Source organism: Antennarius striatus, chromosome 6 (genome assembly GCF_040054535.1).
Source record: "Antennarius striatus isolate MH-2024 chromosome 6, ASM4005453v1, whole genome shotgun sequence".
NCBI lineage: Eukaryota > Metazoa > Chordata > Actinopteri > Lophiiformes > Antennariidae > Antennarius > Antennarius striatus.
The window spans coordinates 12,150,202-12,167,637 of record NC_090781.1 but is presented as its reverse complement, the minus strand read 5'-3'; the positions used below and the strand labels follow the sequence as shown (position 1 = coordinate 12,167,637).

General features: G+C 40.2%; 2 protein-coding genes across 2 annotated transcripts; one reads left to right on the top strand and one right to left on the bottom strand.

Moving 5' to 3' along the window:
• The first annotated feature begins 2,252 nt into the window (after positions 1 to 2,252).
• On the top strand, positions 2,253 to 4,807 carry si:dkey-182i3.11 (leucine-rich repeat-containing protein 15). The gene is made up of 2 exons (XM_068318111.1): positions 2,253 to 2,599; positions 2,893 to 4,807. The coding sequence occupies exons 1-2, from the start codon at positions 2,384 to 2,386 to the stop codon at positions 4,801 to 4,803; spliced, it is 2,127 nt and encodes a 708-aa protein (XP_068174212.1). The 5' UTR covers positions 2,253 to 2,383; the 3' UTR covers positions 4,804 to 4,807.
• Positions 4,808 to 4,970: 163 nt separating this feature from the next.
• LOC137596985 (oocyte zinc finger protein XlCOF6-like) lies at positions 4,971 to 13,927 on the bottom strand. Its single transcript, XM_068317841.1, has 8 exons — positions 13,533 to 13,927; positions 11,608 to 11,706; positions 10,734 to 10,923; positions 10,177 to 10,247; positions 8,818 to 8,943; positions 8,289 to 8,568; positions 7,332 to 8,077; positions 4,971 to 6,913 (listed from the first exon to the last, which is right to left on the bottom strand). The coding sequence occupies exons 1-8, from the start codon at positions 13,686 to 13,688 to the stop codon at positions 6,647 to 6,649; spliced, it is 1,935 nt and encodes a 644-aa protein (XP_068173942.1). The 5' UTR covers positions 13,689 to 13,927; the 3' UTR covers positions 4,971 to 6,646.
• Between the last annotated feature and the right edge of the window lie 3,509 nt (positions 13,928 to 17,436).

The following is a 17,436-nucleotide window of genomic DNA, read 5'->3' as shown; positions in this document are numbered from 1 at the left end:
GTCCATTTCTGTTTATAGATCTCACACAGTCGTGATACAATGTCTTTTTGTCAGCTCTGTGTAAAGTTAGTTTCTCTGGGTCGATGACGGTGAGTGGAGGGCTGCTTTCCTTTCTCTGGAATACGGTCTGCTGAGCCCGGTTTAATTTTTCTGGCTATAGTCCATGAGAAAACTCCTCTCCTCACAACTGAGCTTTAACTTTAAACTTAAAAATTAGTTTATAACAGGGCAATATCCAGCTCCAGGTTGTAGGCACGTCTAACAATGCAGTTAGCTACATCTCTAAATCAGATCTGCTGGCCCTGTCAGATACTTTAGCATAAACTGGAGTCTATAAGTGACAGTTCTTGCTCTGCACCGTTTTTTGGAGCATGTGTTAGTGTGTGTTAGTGTGTGTGTGTGTGTGTGTGTGTGTGTGTGTGTGTGTGTGTGTGTGTGTGTGTGTGTGTGTGTGTGTGTGTGTGTGTGTGTGTGAACATTTTTTTAACATGTCCATTGATGTGGTTTGTCAATGTGCACTGGGGAGTTTTTATGCTGTTTCAGTTGAACTCATTGGACTATAGAGTACAATCCCTTAGATTGATCAGTGCTTGTTATTGAGGTCAGTAACTATGGTAGACAATTCTAAGAAAAGTCATTCTATGACCTCATAATCCACTGCAAGCATAAATATATCTTAGAGAGCAAGTGCAAAAGACAGTCTGAAGGTTAGGCTTTGTGCAAAACACTCCTGCAACAAAAACACCTTCAAGCACTGGAGGCACTTCAAGCAGTGGTAAGTTTGATTTTAAAGAAATTACAATTATCCAGCAAGGCAAAAAAAATTAAAACTTACATTATTATAGAAAAATAATAATTCTAAGGTAACTGAAATGTAAATTTATTACTTGGCACAAATAACTTGTGTTGCAGACATTTCAGTGTTTGATATAAAAATAAATCAGGAAGAATGAGTAATTATCACTTTAGGTACTACTTTCAGGGTACCCTGACCTACCCTAAAAGTAAGTCAGGGTAAGTCGCGGGATGTTGCAGTCTCTGACTGCCTTGTTTATTCTGACACTGTCTTCCTTCTGGAATATAACTTATGTCCGTTATAAAGAACATAAAGTCAATTCAGAATATAATTAGATGAAAAACACTTAAAAGAATGCTTCCTGAACGTAGAGAAAACATATACAGTGCGCCCCCGTGCATTGTGCATTCGCGCATCGAGCTTGTGACTTCACCTCATAGCGGATTTTAGGTTGGCAGTCACGTGATATCGTACGCGCATTCTATTGGCTGACAACATCTGGAAGTGCACTCAGTTGCGTGAGTCTGGGACTTTCGTGAGACACAAAAGTGCCTTAAACAGTCAGTAAGAGTGTGGGCTAAGGTAACACAGATAGAAAGTGGTTTAATATTAGTATGAGGAGGGTTCATAAATTTAAATTTAAATTACCGTAAATAATAAGATACCCTGAAAGTACTACTTTGTTGCTCTATTGCGGAATTCATTAATCGCGTGTTGTTCCTGGAACGCAATTACCGCAAAGATCGAAGGCACACTGAATTGTTAAAATGTTGTGAAGTTACGTATAACAAACTTCTAGTTTACGGAATTATTTTTCAGATGTTGTTGCACTAGTACAAAGCAAGCTTTAAACAAGGCAGTCATAGACTGCAACATTCTGTGACTTACCCTGACCTACTTTCAGGGTAGGTCAGGGTACCCTGAAAGTACTACCTGACTAGTGTATAGACTAGTGCATATGGAGAAAGCCAGTGTGAGTAAGACCATAGATCAAAGCTAGTGCTCTGACATACAATATTTTCCGCATTATAAGGCGCACCTTCAATGAATGGCGTATTTTCAAAACATTTTTCATACATAAGGCTCATTGGATTTTAAAACACATCTGAGAACTCATCTTCAATGAATGGTCTACTATAAACTTTTTTTCATATTCTGTATATAAGGCACATTCGATTATAAGAAATTGAGAAAATTAAAAGATTTTAGGTGTGCCTTATAGTGCGGAAAATACTAGCTTTGATCAACGGTCTTACTCACACTGGCCATCTCCCTCGTCTTTCTATCTTATCCGGTTTTTGAGTGTACAAATTTGAAATTTGACCTTGACCTAGTTTTCTTAAGGTCAAGCTCATCATCTCATTTTCATCCCGTTTGCCGCCCAAGTAATGTGCTTCTTGTTTCATCTTTCTATCTGCAACGGTCTTGAAGATATTTGGTGGACATACAAACGGACGGACGGACGAACGAACGGACGAATACACAAACACTGACAATTAGAGTACATCACCTCTTTGAAGGGGGATGTAATACTATTACAACATTGAAAATTTCATGTTTGATTTTTGTTTTTAGTTGGAGCTGACCATGCTTGGAGTCTTAATTCTGGTCTCGCTGCACCTTTTCGTGTGGGCACGTAAAGTCTGTCCCCCACCTTGCCAGTGTTTCAACAATATGGCCGTTATTGCATGTCAGGGGACAGGACTGCACCAGATCCCTACCTTACCAGACCGCACAGATAAGCTGTATATCTCATACAATGAGATAGAGGAAATACCTAAGCGTGGGCTGGAAAATCTGCAGGTATGAAACACATAGCAACCCCGAAAATTGTACTTCACATGAAGTGTTTGATGTTCTACTAGCCAATCAGAGACTCCTACAGTAGGAAAGTCCCAAGTTAAATTTGACATGTCCTCTATACAAGAAATAGTTAAGTGAATAACCACCCTTAAAATACTGAACTAACATATATTGAACATTTTTACAGGATAAAGGACGATAAAAAACAAATCTCACTGATGATACGAAAATATTATCTCTATGTCTACAGAATTTAATATACAGATTTCTTTCCTTCCTGAATACTCTGCAAGGTCCTGGATCTGACAAAGAATAAGATGAATGTCTTTTTCTCTGCCAACCCACTGTGGCCCAATATGACAAAGCTGACTGAGCTCTTCCTCCGTGCCAATGGCCTGATGTTTCTCCACCCTGGCCAGTTCCAAAACTGCCCTGCTCTCACCTTACTGGACCTGAGTGAGAACCAAATGAAATATCTACCAACTGGATTCCTCAGGGGACTAGTTAACATGAAGACACTGTATGTGAACTTTAACCAGATACAGGTATTACAGGTTGGTGGATTGGAAGGAGCCTTCAACCTGGTGGAGCTCTACCTGACCTGCAACAATTTAACACAGATAGAGGAAGGTGTGTTCAAGAACTCAAGTACATTAGAGAAGCTTATTGTGTCGAGAAACAGAATCAGAAGTATGGATAAGGCCAGCTTCAGAGGAGCAACAGGTCTACAACACCTTGATCTGAGTGGCAACATGCTAGTTACTGTTCCAACAAAGGCTATGAGTGACATAAATAGTCTGAAGTATCTTTTTCTTCAGAAGAACAGCCTTGTTAGCCTTCCAGATGATTGCTTCTCTTCACTGAATTCGTTGGTTCATCTAGACTTGAGCAACAACAAACTGACCACTCTGCCTGAGGGATCCCTGAGAGGTCTGACCCTGCTGAGGGAACTGGATGTCAGTCTCAACCTAATAAATTATCTTCCCTCAAAGGTCTTTAAGGACCTGGGAAGCCTTGAGTTACTTGATTTGTACAGGAACAGACTGACATTGCTTCCTCTGGACATATTCAGTAACTTGAAAAACCTGCAAGACCTGCAACTGGATGATAATCAGATCTCTGTGATACAAGTTGAAGCATTTGATGCACTGTCCAAACTGATTGAGCTACAGTTGTCAAACAATGAGATCCAGGAGCTCCATCCTGATGTGTTCAACAAACTCAATTCCCTGGAGAGCCTGTACTTGGAGGGTAATGCTCTGAGGCAACTTCACAATGGTGTTTTCAGTGAGATGAAGGAGCTCAGGGAAATTAATCTCAGTGACAACAACATCGGGTTTGTAGATTCCTTAGTATTTCAGGGTTTAGTGAAACTAAAATCACTGAAACTCTCTCACAACCATGTTGTTTCCCTACACCGAGACCATTTCAGAGACCTAGTCAGTTTAAACGAGTTACTACTTGATGGAAACCCCTTAAGCAACCTTCCTACAAGACTATTTGTGACTCTAACAAGTCTCACTATGTTGAATCTGGACAAAAACCACCTCTCAGCACTGTCTCCGGATACCTTTGTAGGGTTAATCCACCTCAAAAAGCTTAATATTAGTGTCAATCAGCTCCGTGACATTCCTTTCAACATCTTCTCTCATCTGCACAACCTTCACAAGCTTTTGCTTCATAACAACAGCCTGAGTAGTATACACCCTAAGCTCTTTGCTTCTCTTTCAAAGTTGACAGAACTAAACTTGGATGGCAATAAATTGGATCACTTGCAATCAGATGTATTTCAGGGACTATATAACCTCCAGAAATTGAGTTTAAGGTCAAACCAGCTAAAAACAGTGGAGAGTGGAACTTTTGAGTTCTTAGAAAACCTTAGTGACATCTATTTGTCAGCTAATTTGTGGAACTGCACCGATCCACATATTACACACATGTGCAGCTGGATTAACATGCACAGACACATATTAAGGGATAAACCAATCTGCTTCCTATCTTTGTCAAACTCCACCACTCCTACTTCTTTTTCATCATCACATCCTCGGTCTATACTACTCACTCAAGTGGTTCAGTCCCATCTGTTGTTACAAGATCACTGTATTACAATAGCCATGGGTGGCTCATCACCTTCATTTACTCTAGAAATAGTAAATCTGATTTTTCTCATAGCTGCAAATCCTCTGTTACAACCTTTGTTATGAAACTCCGCCCTGCCTTTGCGTTTTCTGTCTATTCTTGGTTTTAAAACATGTTTGCAACTACATCTGGGAAAGCTGTACACTGTTCGAATGTACATTTTTACCTCAGCATTAGTCGAGTTATGTTGTTTAAAAAAAGCATGGAAAAATAAAAATCAAGTTTACGTCATTTTATTTGATTTTACGTCTGTCCACCACAAATATTGGAATCGTAAAATTACTAGTAAATCAATAAAAGCCCTCTATTGGCATAGAGCCTGGAGTTTCCCCTGCCTCACGCCCTAAGCCAGCTGAGATACTCCAGCTCCTCAATTCTAACACTCATGACAACAGATGAAGTGGTTGTGAAAATGAATGAATATCAGATTACAGCACAATAAATAAAATTAAAAGATTTATCATATAATTAACCTGTATAGCAGCCCGTTACCTTTAATGTGAAATAAGCAACGGCAAAAAAATTTCAGGACTATATTAAAAAATTTAATTGTTTGTAAACTTTAAAATAGATTTGTATTAACCAAATATTATTGAAAATGCACTCATTAGTAATGTACAGAACCGCAAATGGTTATTTTCCATTTTGGTGCTCCGAGGTATACCTGCACATTCAAAGATTGGTGTAAGATTAATTCAGGGATTTTATTTGCACTGGGCTAATGTGATGCTGCAAATTGGCATGACAGATTCTTTCAAAATAATGCAAGAATCTTTTTTAATGATTGAATTGAAAAGAAAATTTTGGGGTTAAAGAAAATGTATTAAATGGTGTAACTTAAGTCTAACTATATGTTCTTGGTTTTGTATAATGATAATTGTAATTGTTGGATAATTACTCCCAAAGTATTTGTTAATCATCATACATTAAATTGAATTATCAGGACCGATGTTGAGTGTTTGATGAGTTCATCTGACTGACAGCATTTAAAAAGCCCTACGGGAACATAAGCTAGATCAACTGTAGGCCGGTCCCAAGCTCAGATACATACAGTACAGACGGTTGTGGCAGGAAGGGCATCCGGCTTAAAAAAGGTTTTCAAACAACAAAGCTTTTATCTAAGATGGAAGAAGGATGACACGCTGTGGCAACCCCTAATGGGACAAGCCAAAAGGCAATTTTAGTAATAATTTATAATCTTATATTTTACAGGTTACATCGGGAATACAACTTTAAATTAGCAGCAAAGGCAGTCAAACACTAAACATGTTTTAACTTCTACTATACGACGTCTATAAACTTATAATAAATAAGTTCATTTTCATAAACTTACTTATCACAAGTTTATGAAATGAATCATAAACTTACAATAAATCTATTAACAATGTTCACTCAACTTTTTTAATAGAAGGAAAATTTGTATGTCTAGGAGTTAATCACAAATTTTGTTTCATTCTTATCACTCTTATTAGTTGTTGTAGGATGAAAATCACGGGTTGATTTAATGTGATATATTTAATCCCTTATATTTAGAATCTAAATTTAATGTAGGATTCTTAAACATTCACCAAAACATCAACTTACAAATACATTCAAATAAATAATTTACATAATCTCTTCTGTTTTACCAAAGCTTTCATATCTTTTTAACTCACTCATTGATTATTACCACACACTGATCACAGTGTGTCTTCACTTCAACTTTTAAGAGTTTGAACTTATTTGTTCACTCATCTGTTCTCTGTGCTGTCTTTCATCTATCGCCACCTTGTTTCTCAAGGACATCATCACTGTTAAATAAGCAGATCTAACAACCCAGTTTCATAGTTACCAAAACGACTTTCAATGAAAATGATAATCCATCCACTCATTTTAGTCCTCAACAAAAAACCCAGTCACAGTGACACTTCAGACATAGAAACACTTGTGGTCCTTCAGGTTCCTCAGGTAGGAGAAACTCTTCCCACACTTGTCACACATGAACTGTTTCTCCCCAGTGTGTATCTGCTGGTGGGCTTTCAGACTGTTGCCCTGGTTAAAGCTGCGTCCACATATGTCACAAGTGAACGGCTTCTCCCCAGTGTGGATACGCTGATGTCTGTTCAGATTGCCCATGTTGCTGAAGCATTTCCCACACGTGTCACAACTGAATGGTTTTTCTCCTGAGTGGACCACCTGAGAGGAGCACACACAAAAAATATTTTTATACAGAGAACATCGAAGATCAAGAATTCTAATTCTATGTCTGCTTCATCTGACTCTCTTAACGACACATCAGGAAAATTCACAATTAAAAAGAAAAAATCTCAATAACAAATTCATTAAATTTAGTCATCTTGCATTTCAAATCGAGTTTCAATAGTTTACAGCAGTTACTTCAAATTCATGAAAAATTTTGCTGTGAAAGCAAATGTCTTTCAAATGTTCTCTGTCTTCTATCTTTTTTTTTTTTTTTGGAGCTACTCACTGACAAAAGGATGTTCCTACTAACCAGCAAATGACGGGAATTTGGGATATTTTTTCCATGAAAGGACATGGAATATGGAACATTTCCATAAACAAAAAACAAAACAACAAAACCATGGAAACCAACCTGATGTGACTTAAGGCTGCTGTGCTGTGTAAACATGCGACCACAGATGTCGCAGGAGAACGGTCTCTCCCCGCTGTGCGTCTTCAAGTGAATCTTGACGTAACTGGATGACTTGAAACTCTTCCCACAGAGCCCACAGTTGTGAGGCCTGTCCACAGTGTGAAGCTGCTGGTGTGAGCGCAGCTCAGTGATGGAGCTCAGGTGCCGGCCACAGATCACACACGTGCACGGAATAGTGGCTGCATGGGACTGAAGATGTTTTCGGAGCGAGTCCACGCAGGCGACCGCAGCGCCACATGCGATGCATGCCAGGGCGTTCTCCCCTGAGTGGGACGTCTTCTGGTGCATCCTCAAGGCGCTCTTCTGGATGAAACACTTGCCACAGGTGTCGCAGCTGAAGGGACGCTCTCCAGTGTGTGTCCGCTGATGGCCTTTCAGAGTGTCAGCCTGGTTGAAGCTTTTACCACATGTTTCGCATTTGAAGGGTTTTTCCCCTGTGTGTATGCGCAGATGGCGCTGCAGGTTACCCTGGATGGTGAAGCTTTTGCTGCAGTACTGGCAGTTGTACCCCCGCTCTCCTGTGTGGACCATCTGATGCATCTTCAGGCCGTGGGCTCGGTAGAAACTTTTCCCACACTGATCACAGTGGAATGGACGCACCTCAGCGTGGAGACGCTGGTGGTTCCTCAGGAGCTGCTTCAGGGTGAAACCCTTCCCACAGACCTCACAGGTGTGCGGTCTCTCACCTGAATATGGGAACAATTGATATTGAAAAGAGAATTATATGCTGATTTTTTTATAACTCTCCTAATACATTTTTATGCTGTTTTTATTATTTTTTAAGGCACTCAAGTCTCACAACCAATAACTTAATGTGTCTGTGTTTGGTGTGTGTTGCTGTGTGGCAGTTGCAAATGGAGTCTAAAAGCTCTTTATAACAGCTGTGTGAACATCCACCTGTATGAAGCAGCATGTGTGCGTTGAGGCTTCGCTGGAACGAAAACCCTCTGCCACACTGAGAGCAGTGGAACGGCTTCTCTGCGCTCGCCCCGTGGACGGCCTGGTGGGCTTTGAGCTGCAGCAGCTTGGTGAAGGTTTTCCTGCAGTGTTTGCAGCTCAGAGGCTGCTGGTTCTCGCTCTCCTTCCTCATTCGGCCTCGATGAGTCTTTGACTTCACCGTACGTTTACGTCTGGTAGTGTATCCTGGGTCACCGTCCGCTTGATCTCCTTGCTCCAACTGAAATAGAAATTAACTCGTTAGACATTTGCCTTAACCATATTTTTCTATTATTTTTTATGTACAATATACGCTAACTTAAGTCTCAATCCCAGGATGCATCAGAGGGCAGAAACCCAGAAATTATGAAGTTGGTGTTTACACACGATGTCTTTCATGCTTTCATTAATACTCAAAGGGTTATAAATTAAAAAATGAGAATAAAAGGCCACATTAATTCTCCAGATGTGAGACATTTGTGAAATCAACCTGATAGTCTGGGTCGTCACAGTCTTCCTGGTCTGGGTCAGCTCTGCACAGACCAGAGTCAGAGGTTGCCTGGTTGGCCAGTGCCTCCAATCCTTCCTCCTTTATCATCAGAGGTCGGACATTATCCTGAGAGGAAATGGGAATAAGGGAGATTTGGTCACAACACAGTGGGATCCATTATAGTATTATAGTGTTTACTTCTAATTCGTCTAAATGACACTTCCTGTGCATGCTATGCAAAGCTCAAGTCTTGCCTGAAGAGTGGATGCTGTCACAGCAGATTATTAGCTGAGAAGAATCATATTTGATACAGTGATTAGGTGTATTTTTTGGAATTTTGTATCTCGGTTCTTTAAAAATCCTTTCAACTCAGAGCCTCCACTTTTTTGAAGTCTTAAGTTAGTGTGAAGAAGTAAAGAGGATTTGGGTTTTAGAGACAAAGTTAAAATCCAGTTCAGCATCAGAAATGTGCCTTAGACCATCTGAAGTACGCAGGGCTTTGAAACGGTTCATGGAATGAAAATGACAACCAGAAACTTTTTGTATTTTGCCAGGAATGAAAATGAAACCGAAAACTTTGCATTTTTTAATGTTCCGGAACAGAAAATAATTGTAACTGGTTAATATCGGGGGTTTTTGTCATTTTTGAAAAAAAATATCTGACCTCATGTTTCCCTTCCTGTCATTCACTAAATGCGTGATGAGAGCGGAGAGAAGTTGAGACATATCACCAGCAGTCAAGGAAAAGGCAGTCTCATAATCTCGATTATATTCATAACAGGTAAACACTGCAGTCTGCCAATCTTCGAAAATATTTCATTTAGACATTAACCCTTTGGTTGCCTTTCATTTTAAGTGCAATGTGTCCCCATGCTGCCAGCGCTTTGTAACAATTAATCTCCTCTGGTGGACTTCCTCCTCCAGAGGCCGAGCATTTATCTGTGTTTTTTTCTGTTCTTGACCGATCACAAGATGCTTCGCTCAGAGCGACACCGTGTTCGCTCCTTGGTGAGCTCTGAAATACACAAACTTGGTTGCATCATAAGCTGCATCAACTTCTCCGTCTCCCTCTGATTCTCCATCCTCTGTTTTGTAACTGGATGTTGTCCTGTTTGCTGTAGGGACACATCTACAGTACTTAAACTGCTTTAATTGTCAATTTAAAAGTCCTAAAGCTACCTACTTATACCTATTTATATTTACAAGGAACGTTATTAACTGGTTCGGGAACAATATTATTTTGTTGTAACTGGTTCAAGAACGTCAGTTTATGGGTGGAATGTAAAACCGGAAACGTTATAATTCCGTTTCTGTTTGAAACGAATTGATTGGCAAAAAAATCTGGTTCAAAACCTTTACCTCATGGGTTCTGCCTTTCCAAAGGTGAATTATAGGTGATCTCTTTACTCCGGTTTCACCACAAGCCACAACTGCAAAATGTCAAAAAGGTGGATGACAGTATTTTTGTTTCATCATGTGAAATTCAATCGAGACCTGGGCAGTCATGGTAGACAAAGCACAATATTGCTTCACCTTTTTAACTCCTCAACATCAAACTGTTGCATCGGGAGTATTACATTTTAATAACCTGCTTTTGATCGTTTTGTTACAAAAATTCACGATGACTGGAAGGGATGAGAATATAAAAACAGTTATGGAAAGTTGCAAGTATCTCAAGTATGAACAGAAGTAATCAAATAAAAAGTCACATTTTTCATAATGAAAAGAATAGAAGTACATTTGTAACTAAATTCAAAGTACAAATATCTCAAAATTATACCCCAGTACATCATTTCTGAATCAAACATGATGAAATATTTATCAACATCTTAATATTGAATGATAAGACACAATTTTCTAGTCCATGTCTGAAAGCAGAAACAAGAAACAAGACAATGAAAGGACGATCTGAGCACCTCTTCGACTCTTCCTCCCAGAGCGCTGGCTGTGGACAGCCTCTTCCTCTGCACCACCTGCCAGAGGCCTCTTGCTCTCCTCATTCACCTCCCTCTGTCCTCTGCTGCCTTCCAGAGCCAGCTTCAGCTCCATCTCTGCTCCCTCCAGTCTCCTCCTCATATCGTCGGTCTCTGCAGCACCCTTTGTCACCTACAAATACAGAGATACATTGGACTATCTCCTAAACATTAAGATACTGTTTAGTTTTTGTTTTTAAGGTGGACTGACAGCTCTTTGAGAGTCATAATTATTGCTGATTCTCATGGGTGAAAATACTTATGAACCCTAGTAACATACATATAAATCATTGAAAAATTATACAATATGATTTCCAGATTTTTATTATTTTTTAGATTATGGCTCTAATATATATATATATATATGCTCATTGGGGCGCGATTTCCTCATGCGACCCGTCACTCCGCCTCCCCTGTACGCCTACAGGCCCCTAGTGGGCTGTGCCTGTTTCAGGGGCCTATAACCTGTAACCTGAGCTGTAATTAACACATATATGTACATGTGTGCAGAGTGTAAAGAGAATTTCCCCACGAGGGATTAATAAAGTGTGGATTATTGTTGTTATTATTATTATTATTATTATTATTATATACTGTACATATACTTTGTCATCTTTCTGCAACCATCTGCTTCATCCAGTGAGATACAGTTACGATTGGACTTCAGGTACCTTGTTAACAAATCCCTCAAAAGTCCCAAGCTTGTTCATTACATGTACTGTGTTAACTACTCCTTCAGTATTTATAATTTCAATTGCTGAAAATTATTTTTAAAGTAATTGTATTACTGATATACCAACAACGTGAGGCAACATACTTCTAACTGCAGCAGAGACGAATATTCATGGAAGAGCTGGCAGATCTTCGTTACGGCCTCTCGAGCCAGAGACGTCATGAAGACGCGGAACTGGATCACCTGATGGGAGAAACGCACGTCGCTGTCAGACACACATTCAATACAGACACTGGTGATTTAAATCACATCACAAGGGGGAATTATTTCTGTTTGGAGCAAGAATCAATGTTCACATTTTTAATAACCTAATAGTTTGATATACATTTTCAGACATTGCGTAAACTGATAAAAGGAAAAGACTAGAACCATTTATTACACTTCCATAATACTGCTGTGAAGAGATTCAAACATTATATACATGCTATTTGCTATTTTGCTAGCTTCACATTACAGTATTCAATCATACTCAGTACTTTTCCATCACATTGTCTCAGTAATTTTACACACACTTGAACTCATCTAATCTGACACACACACACACACACACACACACACACACACACACACACACACACACACACACACACACACACACACACACACACAAACATAGTTACTCTACAATAACAATATAGGACATAGGCGGTATCAGTTGTTTGTTCACAGGATGAACCAGAACCGGAAAGTACATCCCAACAGGGGGGGCGTCACGATCTAACTGGACCAGAAGACATCATATCATCTCATTCCAATTCCTTATCTGAACTGTATAAAAAAAAAAAACATCGGGCAGGGAAAGATAGCGTTCTTCTCAGCTGCGCTGTTAGAAGGTCCATTTACTGCAGGCATTCAGGGACACTGGGGGGAGCCTGGATATCTGTATAAGACTTGTTGTCAGGAATAAACTTTTCAAACTTATGACAATCGGCTAAATCCCCTACTTTACCTCAGCAACAAGAACCCACTGAATAACAATGTTTCAAGACTACTCTACTCTACTCTACTCTACTTCAGCTCTGATTGAAATATTTAACTAAACCATTTCTAAACACAAGGATGCCGGTTTGAGAATTCTCATGTAATTATTACTAAAGATGTGAGATTGAGCTCTGAGACATGTTTGAATTGATGTGTTTTAATGAACTAAACCATTTACACAACGACCTGCAGCAGCTGCTTATTATATTATTGATCTATTTATGCCTTTTTATTCCTATGCCCATTTATGCCTTTCTATTTGGATATTCTTGATGAGTTATTTATTACGCTTTATATTTGGTGTTGGTGCTCTCTGTTTGCTTTTTTTGTGTTTTGTGTACTCACTGTGCTGTGTGGGTAATGTCCCTGATGGAACCTCCTTAAGGAATCAATAAAGTTATACTCTACTCTACTCTACTCTACTCTACTCTACTCTACTCTACTGGAGTCAAAGTGTGAGCGTCAGCATTTCTGAGATCACAAAACAAAGTTTGCCATCAGTTCTATTTCTCATAAAACTGATTGAGGAATAGAACTCATACCCCGCATAGACATTAAAAGTATGTGTTTGAAAGTATGAATTCCCTTCATTACTTGTCAACATCTGGATTCCGCTCGTAAACAACAACAACAACAACAACAACAACAAAAACAGCAACAACAACAGGAGCGCAGCGTGTGCAGACCTAGAGCAGATAGAAAGGCCCGGCCTCATGTCCGGACCAACGTGGCCTTTGTGCTCCATTATTCTGACAGCGGGATTAACCAGAACTACGATTATCTTTAATGGAGTCTAATCTAGGCTGAATTCCGTACGCATGGTGGCGCTGCGGCGGGAGTGTTTCCTTTTAGTAGATGGAAGCTAACTAGCGAGGCGAGCTAGCGCTTCTATTTCTATGATCAGCTGCTTACGGAGCTCCGGGGGCCGGAGCGTCTACCACCTCTCCCCACCCCACTCCCCCCCAGGGAGGGACGGTACTGGAACCGACATCAGTTCAGGTCAGACCGGTAGCTTCTCCTTCACTTACCCGATCAGGAGGGGCCCCTTGTTGGGTCTCCGCCTCACAGGATGATCCTGCTGGACGTGTGGAGTCGAAGCAGGCCATAACTTTGGTCATTTCTGCCACGGTGGTGTTGACCATCAGATCCAGAATGACCCCCACCTGCGCCTCCACATCACACATTCTGACTAAATCTACGTCCCCGCTGGAAATGTTGTTCCCTTTCTACCGATCCATACCATCACGACCAGGCTTCGGTGCTACGATCCCGTGGGAGCGGTGAGACCTCCGAAGCTGAGCCGCTCACATGAAACACTTCCTCCTCTTCCCGGGTCGCTGGTAGTAAAATAAAAGCTTCAACACGGTTGTGTCAGTGCATTGGTGTTCATTAAAACTAAAATAGAAACTACTCTCCAGGTGAACATAATCTTATAATTCTGTGTGTTTCATTCAAATTATTTGTCGAATCGTTCTGGTTGGATTATAAAGTGTGAAGTTATGACACAGATCTTCCTCAGTTTCAAAATAAAAGCCGTCGTGCTGAAGTTGAAGTTTGCTTGAAAAGAAAAGGAAAAAAAAATCTGAATAGAATCCTTATTTATCGCAAATGTCACGAAAAAATGGGCTTTGTTTTAATTTGTGTGACATTTATTGCACTTTTCTCTTAAGAATATATAACTAAATGAAATCCAGTGCTGTAGGATAGAGATCTTAAAACTGAAACTTTTTATTTCTTGGTATAACTTTAAAATGTATCTGTTGACTTGTAGTTTGTTTTGAGCACTTAAACGTTTACAATTGCAAATAATGTACTGCGTTTTCAGGTAGAGAGAACTTTATTGATCACTTAAAGAGATTCCGTCAGGGTTAGGGTTAGGGTTATCACATAGAAAGTAGTACCAACCAAATAGAAAGAGTAATAAATAACCCAGTAGTAGTAGCAGGCAGGTCAGTTTTGCAGCAGAAAATTACTAAAACATTAAAATACAGTAATATGTATAAAATAACGTGCAGAATGTGAAAGAACCACTGTAGTTTAAAATGCTATCAACAGTGTGGTCACAGCTTTGATAATGAGATACTGTAGATAACTGTTTAATAGCGAGAATATGATTCAAGCACTTTTTATTTCAAGGTCAGGGAAAACAGCATGCTATACAGACTTTGAATAAATCAATAAATAGCTGCCACATTATCAATGTCATCAGCAACTTCAAGAGAACTAATCAGAGCATTTATGTCTTTTCAGCAGCCGTGAATCTGAGAATCCAATTCCACTGTGGCTGCATGAGTAGGGTCTCTCTCCTGTGTGGACCTGCATGTGAAACTTTATGTGTCCAAGTGGCCTGAACCTCGCTCCACAAACTTCACACTCGTAGGGTTTCTCCTCGGTGTTGATCTGTAAGTCTCAGGTAGTTGGCATGGCTCCTGAAGGCCTTGCCACACTGCTCGCATTTATGCGGTTTCTCTCCAGAGTGCTGCATTTTATGAGACTTCAGTGCCCGTGTACTGAATCTGACTTGTATGAATGAGCTCGTGTGTTTTTAAGGAACTTGCAGAATCCAAACCCTTGCGGCAGGTCTTGCAGCTGAACGGCGGCAGATCCACTGTCGTTTTGCCCAGTCTACAGATAACCCTGCGGTTACCCCCCTCTCTGTTCCATCTTTTGGTGCTTCCACAGTGTCTTCCAGCGTGAGTTACCTGCTGGTGTTTCCGCAGCCCACAGTTGTAAAGAAAAGTCTTTCCACACAGGTCACACATGAACGACTTTGAGGCACCATGAAGGAGCATGTGGGATCGTAGCTTACCGTCTTGGGTGAAACATTGACCGCAGACCAAACACCTGTATGGTTTTTCACCCATGTGATTACGAATGTTTCTCTTCAAGTTGTTCTGGAAGGTGAAGCCCTTTCCACACGTCTCACATGTATACTTTCTCCCACTGTGGACCAACCGGTGCCTACTGAACGATCTCCTGTTGCTAAACGTTTTGCCACACACAGCGCATTTATAAGGATGCTCGCCGGTATGAGTGCTTCTGTGGACCTGCAGCGTGAATGCATACCTGAAACCCTGCCCGCACTCAGAGCACTTGTGTGGCTTTTCCACCATGTGTATAATCTGATGAGACCACAGGTTGCATTTAGTTTTGAATGCCTTCCCACAGGTCGAGCAGATGAACGGTCTTGTGTCTGTGTGGACAACCTGATGTGTCTTAAGATGCATTCTTGTTTTGAACATCTTCTTACAGTGCTGGCAGCTGAAGGAGATGTGCTTCTTCTCCTCGTGCTGCAGCAGGTGAGTCTTAAGCGTCAGATTATTCCTGAATGTTCTCGGGGACTGGCTGCAGACCGAAGGCCACTGGTCTTTTTGGGTGTTCATGTGCTTCTGTAGATGGAAGTGCTGGCTGAACCCCTTTTTACTACGATCGTTAGACAGCGTGCGTCCGTGGGACGCAAGCCTTAAATGCACTTCCATTCAACAAAAATATTCACAATTTTTCCATTTCTCCACTTAAATTTTGAACCCAGAAATCACCATTATGTTTTGATCTCGTCACGAGACGAACCTGCGTGATTCTGCCTTATTAAAATTGACCAAACGGCAACACGACGTTGCTGCAGTGAGAGCGAGGAGTTAGTTAGACCCTTCGGAACGAGCATAAGCTGTCGCTTATGCTTGGAGAATTCTGTTGGGTTTGTCTGTCTATTAAAGCACTTTGAAATGTCTGCTGATGTGATTACACGCTATACATTGACTGATGATCACCATGCCTCCGATAAAGATGCAAAAGTTGGAGAAAAACCAAGTGACAATGATATTACCTCTTTCTTTATTTCTAAAACAGTTTTTTAATGACTACCAGGCTTTAACATTTTGATAAAAGTAATATATAATTTTACTGTTTTTCTTTTTACTTAAATAGTTATGATGCCATTATTAATAATATAATTTAAATTAGCAGTTTGTTTAGTTTTTATATTGTACTATTGGCAAAACTCAATCCTTGTGTACGAGTCTACCATATATTCTGTTATTACTTTTGGGATGCATAAACGTCAAGTTGGGATGTACAAATTTTTCTTGAAGCGCATCCCAAGGATGCACTAGTTTCTTGAGGTAAAATGAACTCTGGTGCTTATGTACTGTGGTGGATTTTTTTCTTTTCATTAAAACATACTGGCATTATGTCCACTTGTCATCTCAGCAGCAAGAGATGAATCTGCAACTCCTACTTTGTCTTTTTGACTGACTAACTTCCCAAATGGCTTCAAGGTGAATAACGGGCCAGTATGTGCAAACAGGACCGGGTGGCCCTTCAGGATGTTTTCTCTCCATATTTTGGCCTTTTCAACATTTTCAGCCATTGCCTTCAGATCACTCTCCAATTGTGTCACTTTGGCCCTCAGAGTCTGGTTTTCTTTGAGTAGCATGGAGGACAGCTGGGTGAAAGTAGACTCAATCTTTCTTGTTGCCTCCCTTGCCAACAATTCCACAATAATGTTGTCAGGCTGAGTGGATCAAAATATCAGTGTCATAGGTGAATGTGATCAGAGGTGAATTAATGATGGAGACAAGCATTCTTAATCGATGCTGCTCATGCATAATCCATTCTAAATAACTGTTTGGGAACTAATGTTATCTTGGTCTTAAGTACAATTCATGGATAATTCGATATGATGAACGATAAAAGTCAAAAGTAAATCTATTTCTCACATCTGTAACAAGAGCAGCAGTTTGCTGCATGTACGTTTAGTGCAGAAAATATAATTCACTAATAACTAGTATATGTAATCACAAATGATTATTGATATCAAGCAGCAGACGGGTTTACTTCAGCCGCAGATACCCCGTCCATCACTAGATGGAGGTAAAATACTTTACTGTTTACCAGACGATGCAAAGTTGGATCTTTAAAAGCCCGAAAAAA

Excerpts from the sequence above, each read along its gene's own strand:
- LOC137596985 (XM_068317841.1), bottom strand. The coding sequence starts at position 13,688 with ATGTGTGATGTGGAGGCGCAGGTGGGGGTCATTCTGGATCTGATGGTC. Across the intron at positions 11,707-13,532 it reads AAGGGGCCCCTCCTGATCGG|GTGATCCAGTTCCGCGTCTT; the intron begins GTAAGTGAAGGA and ends TTCTCCCATCAG. Across the intron at positions 6,914-7,331 it reads GCAGCCTTAAGTCACATCAG|GTGGTCCACTCAGGAGAAAA; the intron begins GTTGGTTTCCAT and ends TGCTCCTCTCAG.
- si:dkey-182i3.11 (XM_068318111.1), top strand. The coding sequence starts at position 2,384 with ATGCTTGGAGTCTTAATTCTGGTCTCGCTGCACCTTTTCGTGTGGGCA. Across the intron at positions 2,600-2,892 it reads GTGGGCTGGAAAATCTGCAG|GTCCTGGATCTGACAAAGAA; the intron begins GTATGAAACACA and ends ATACTCTGCAAG.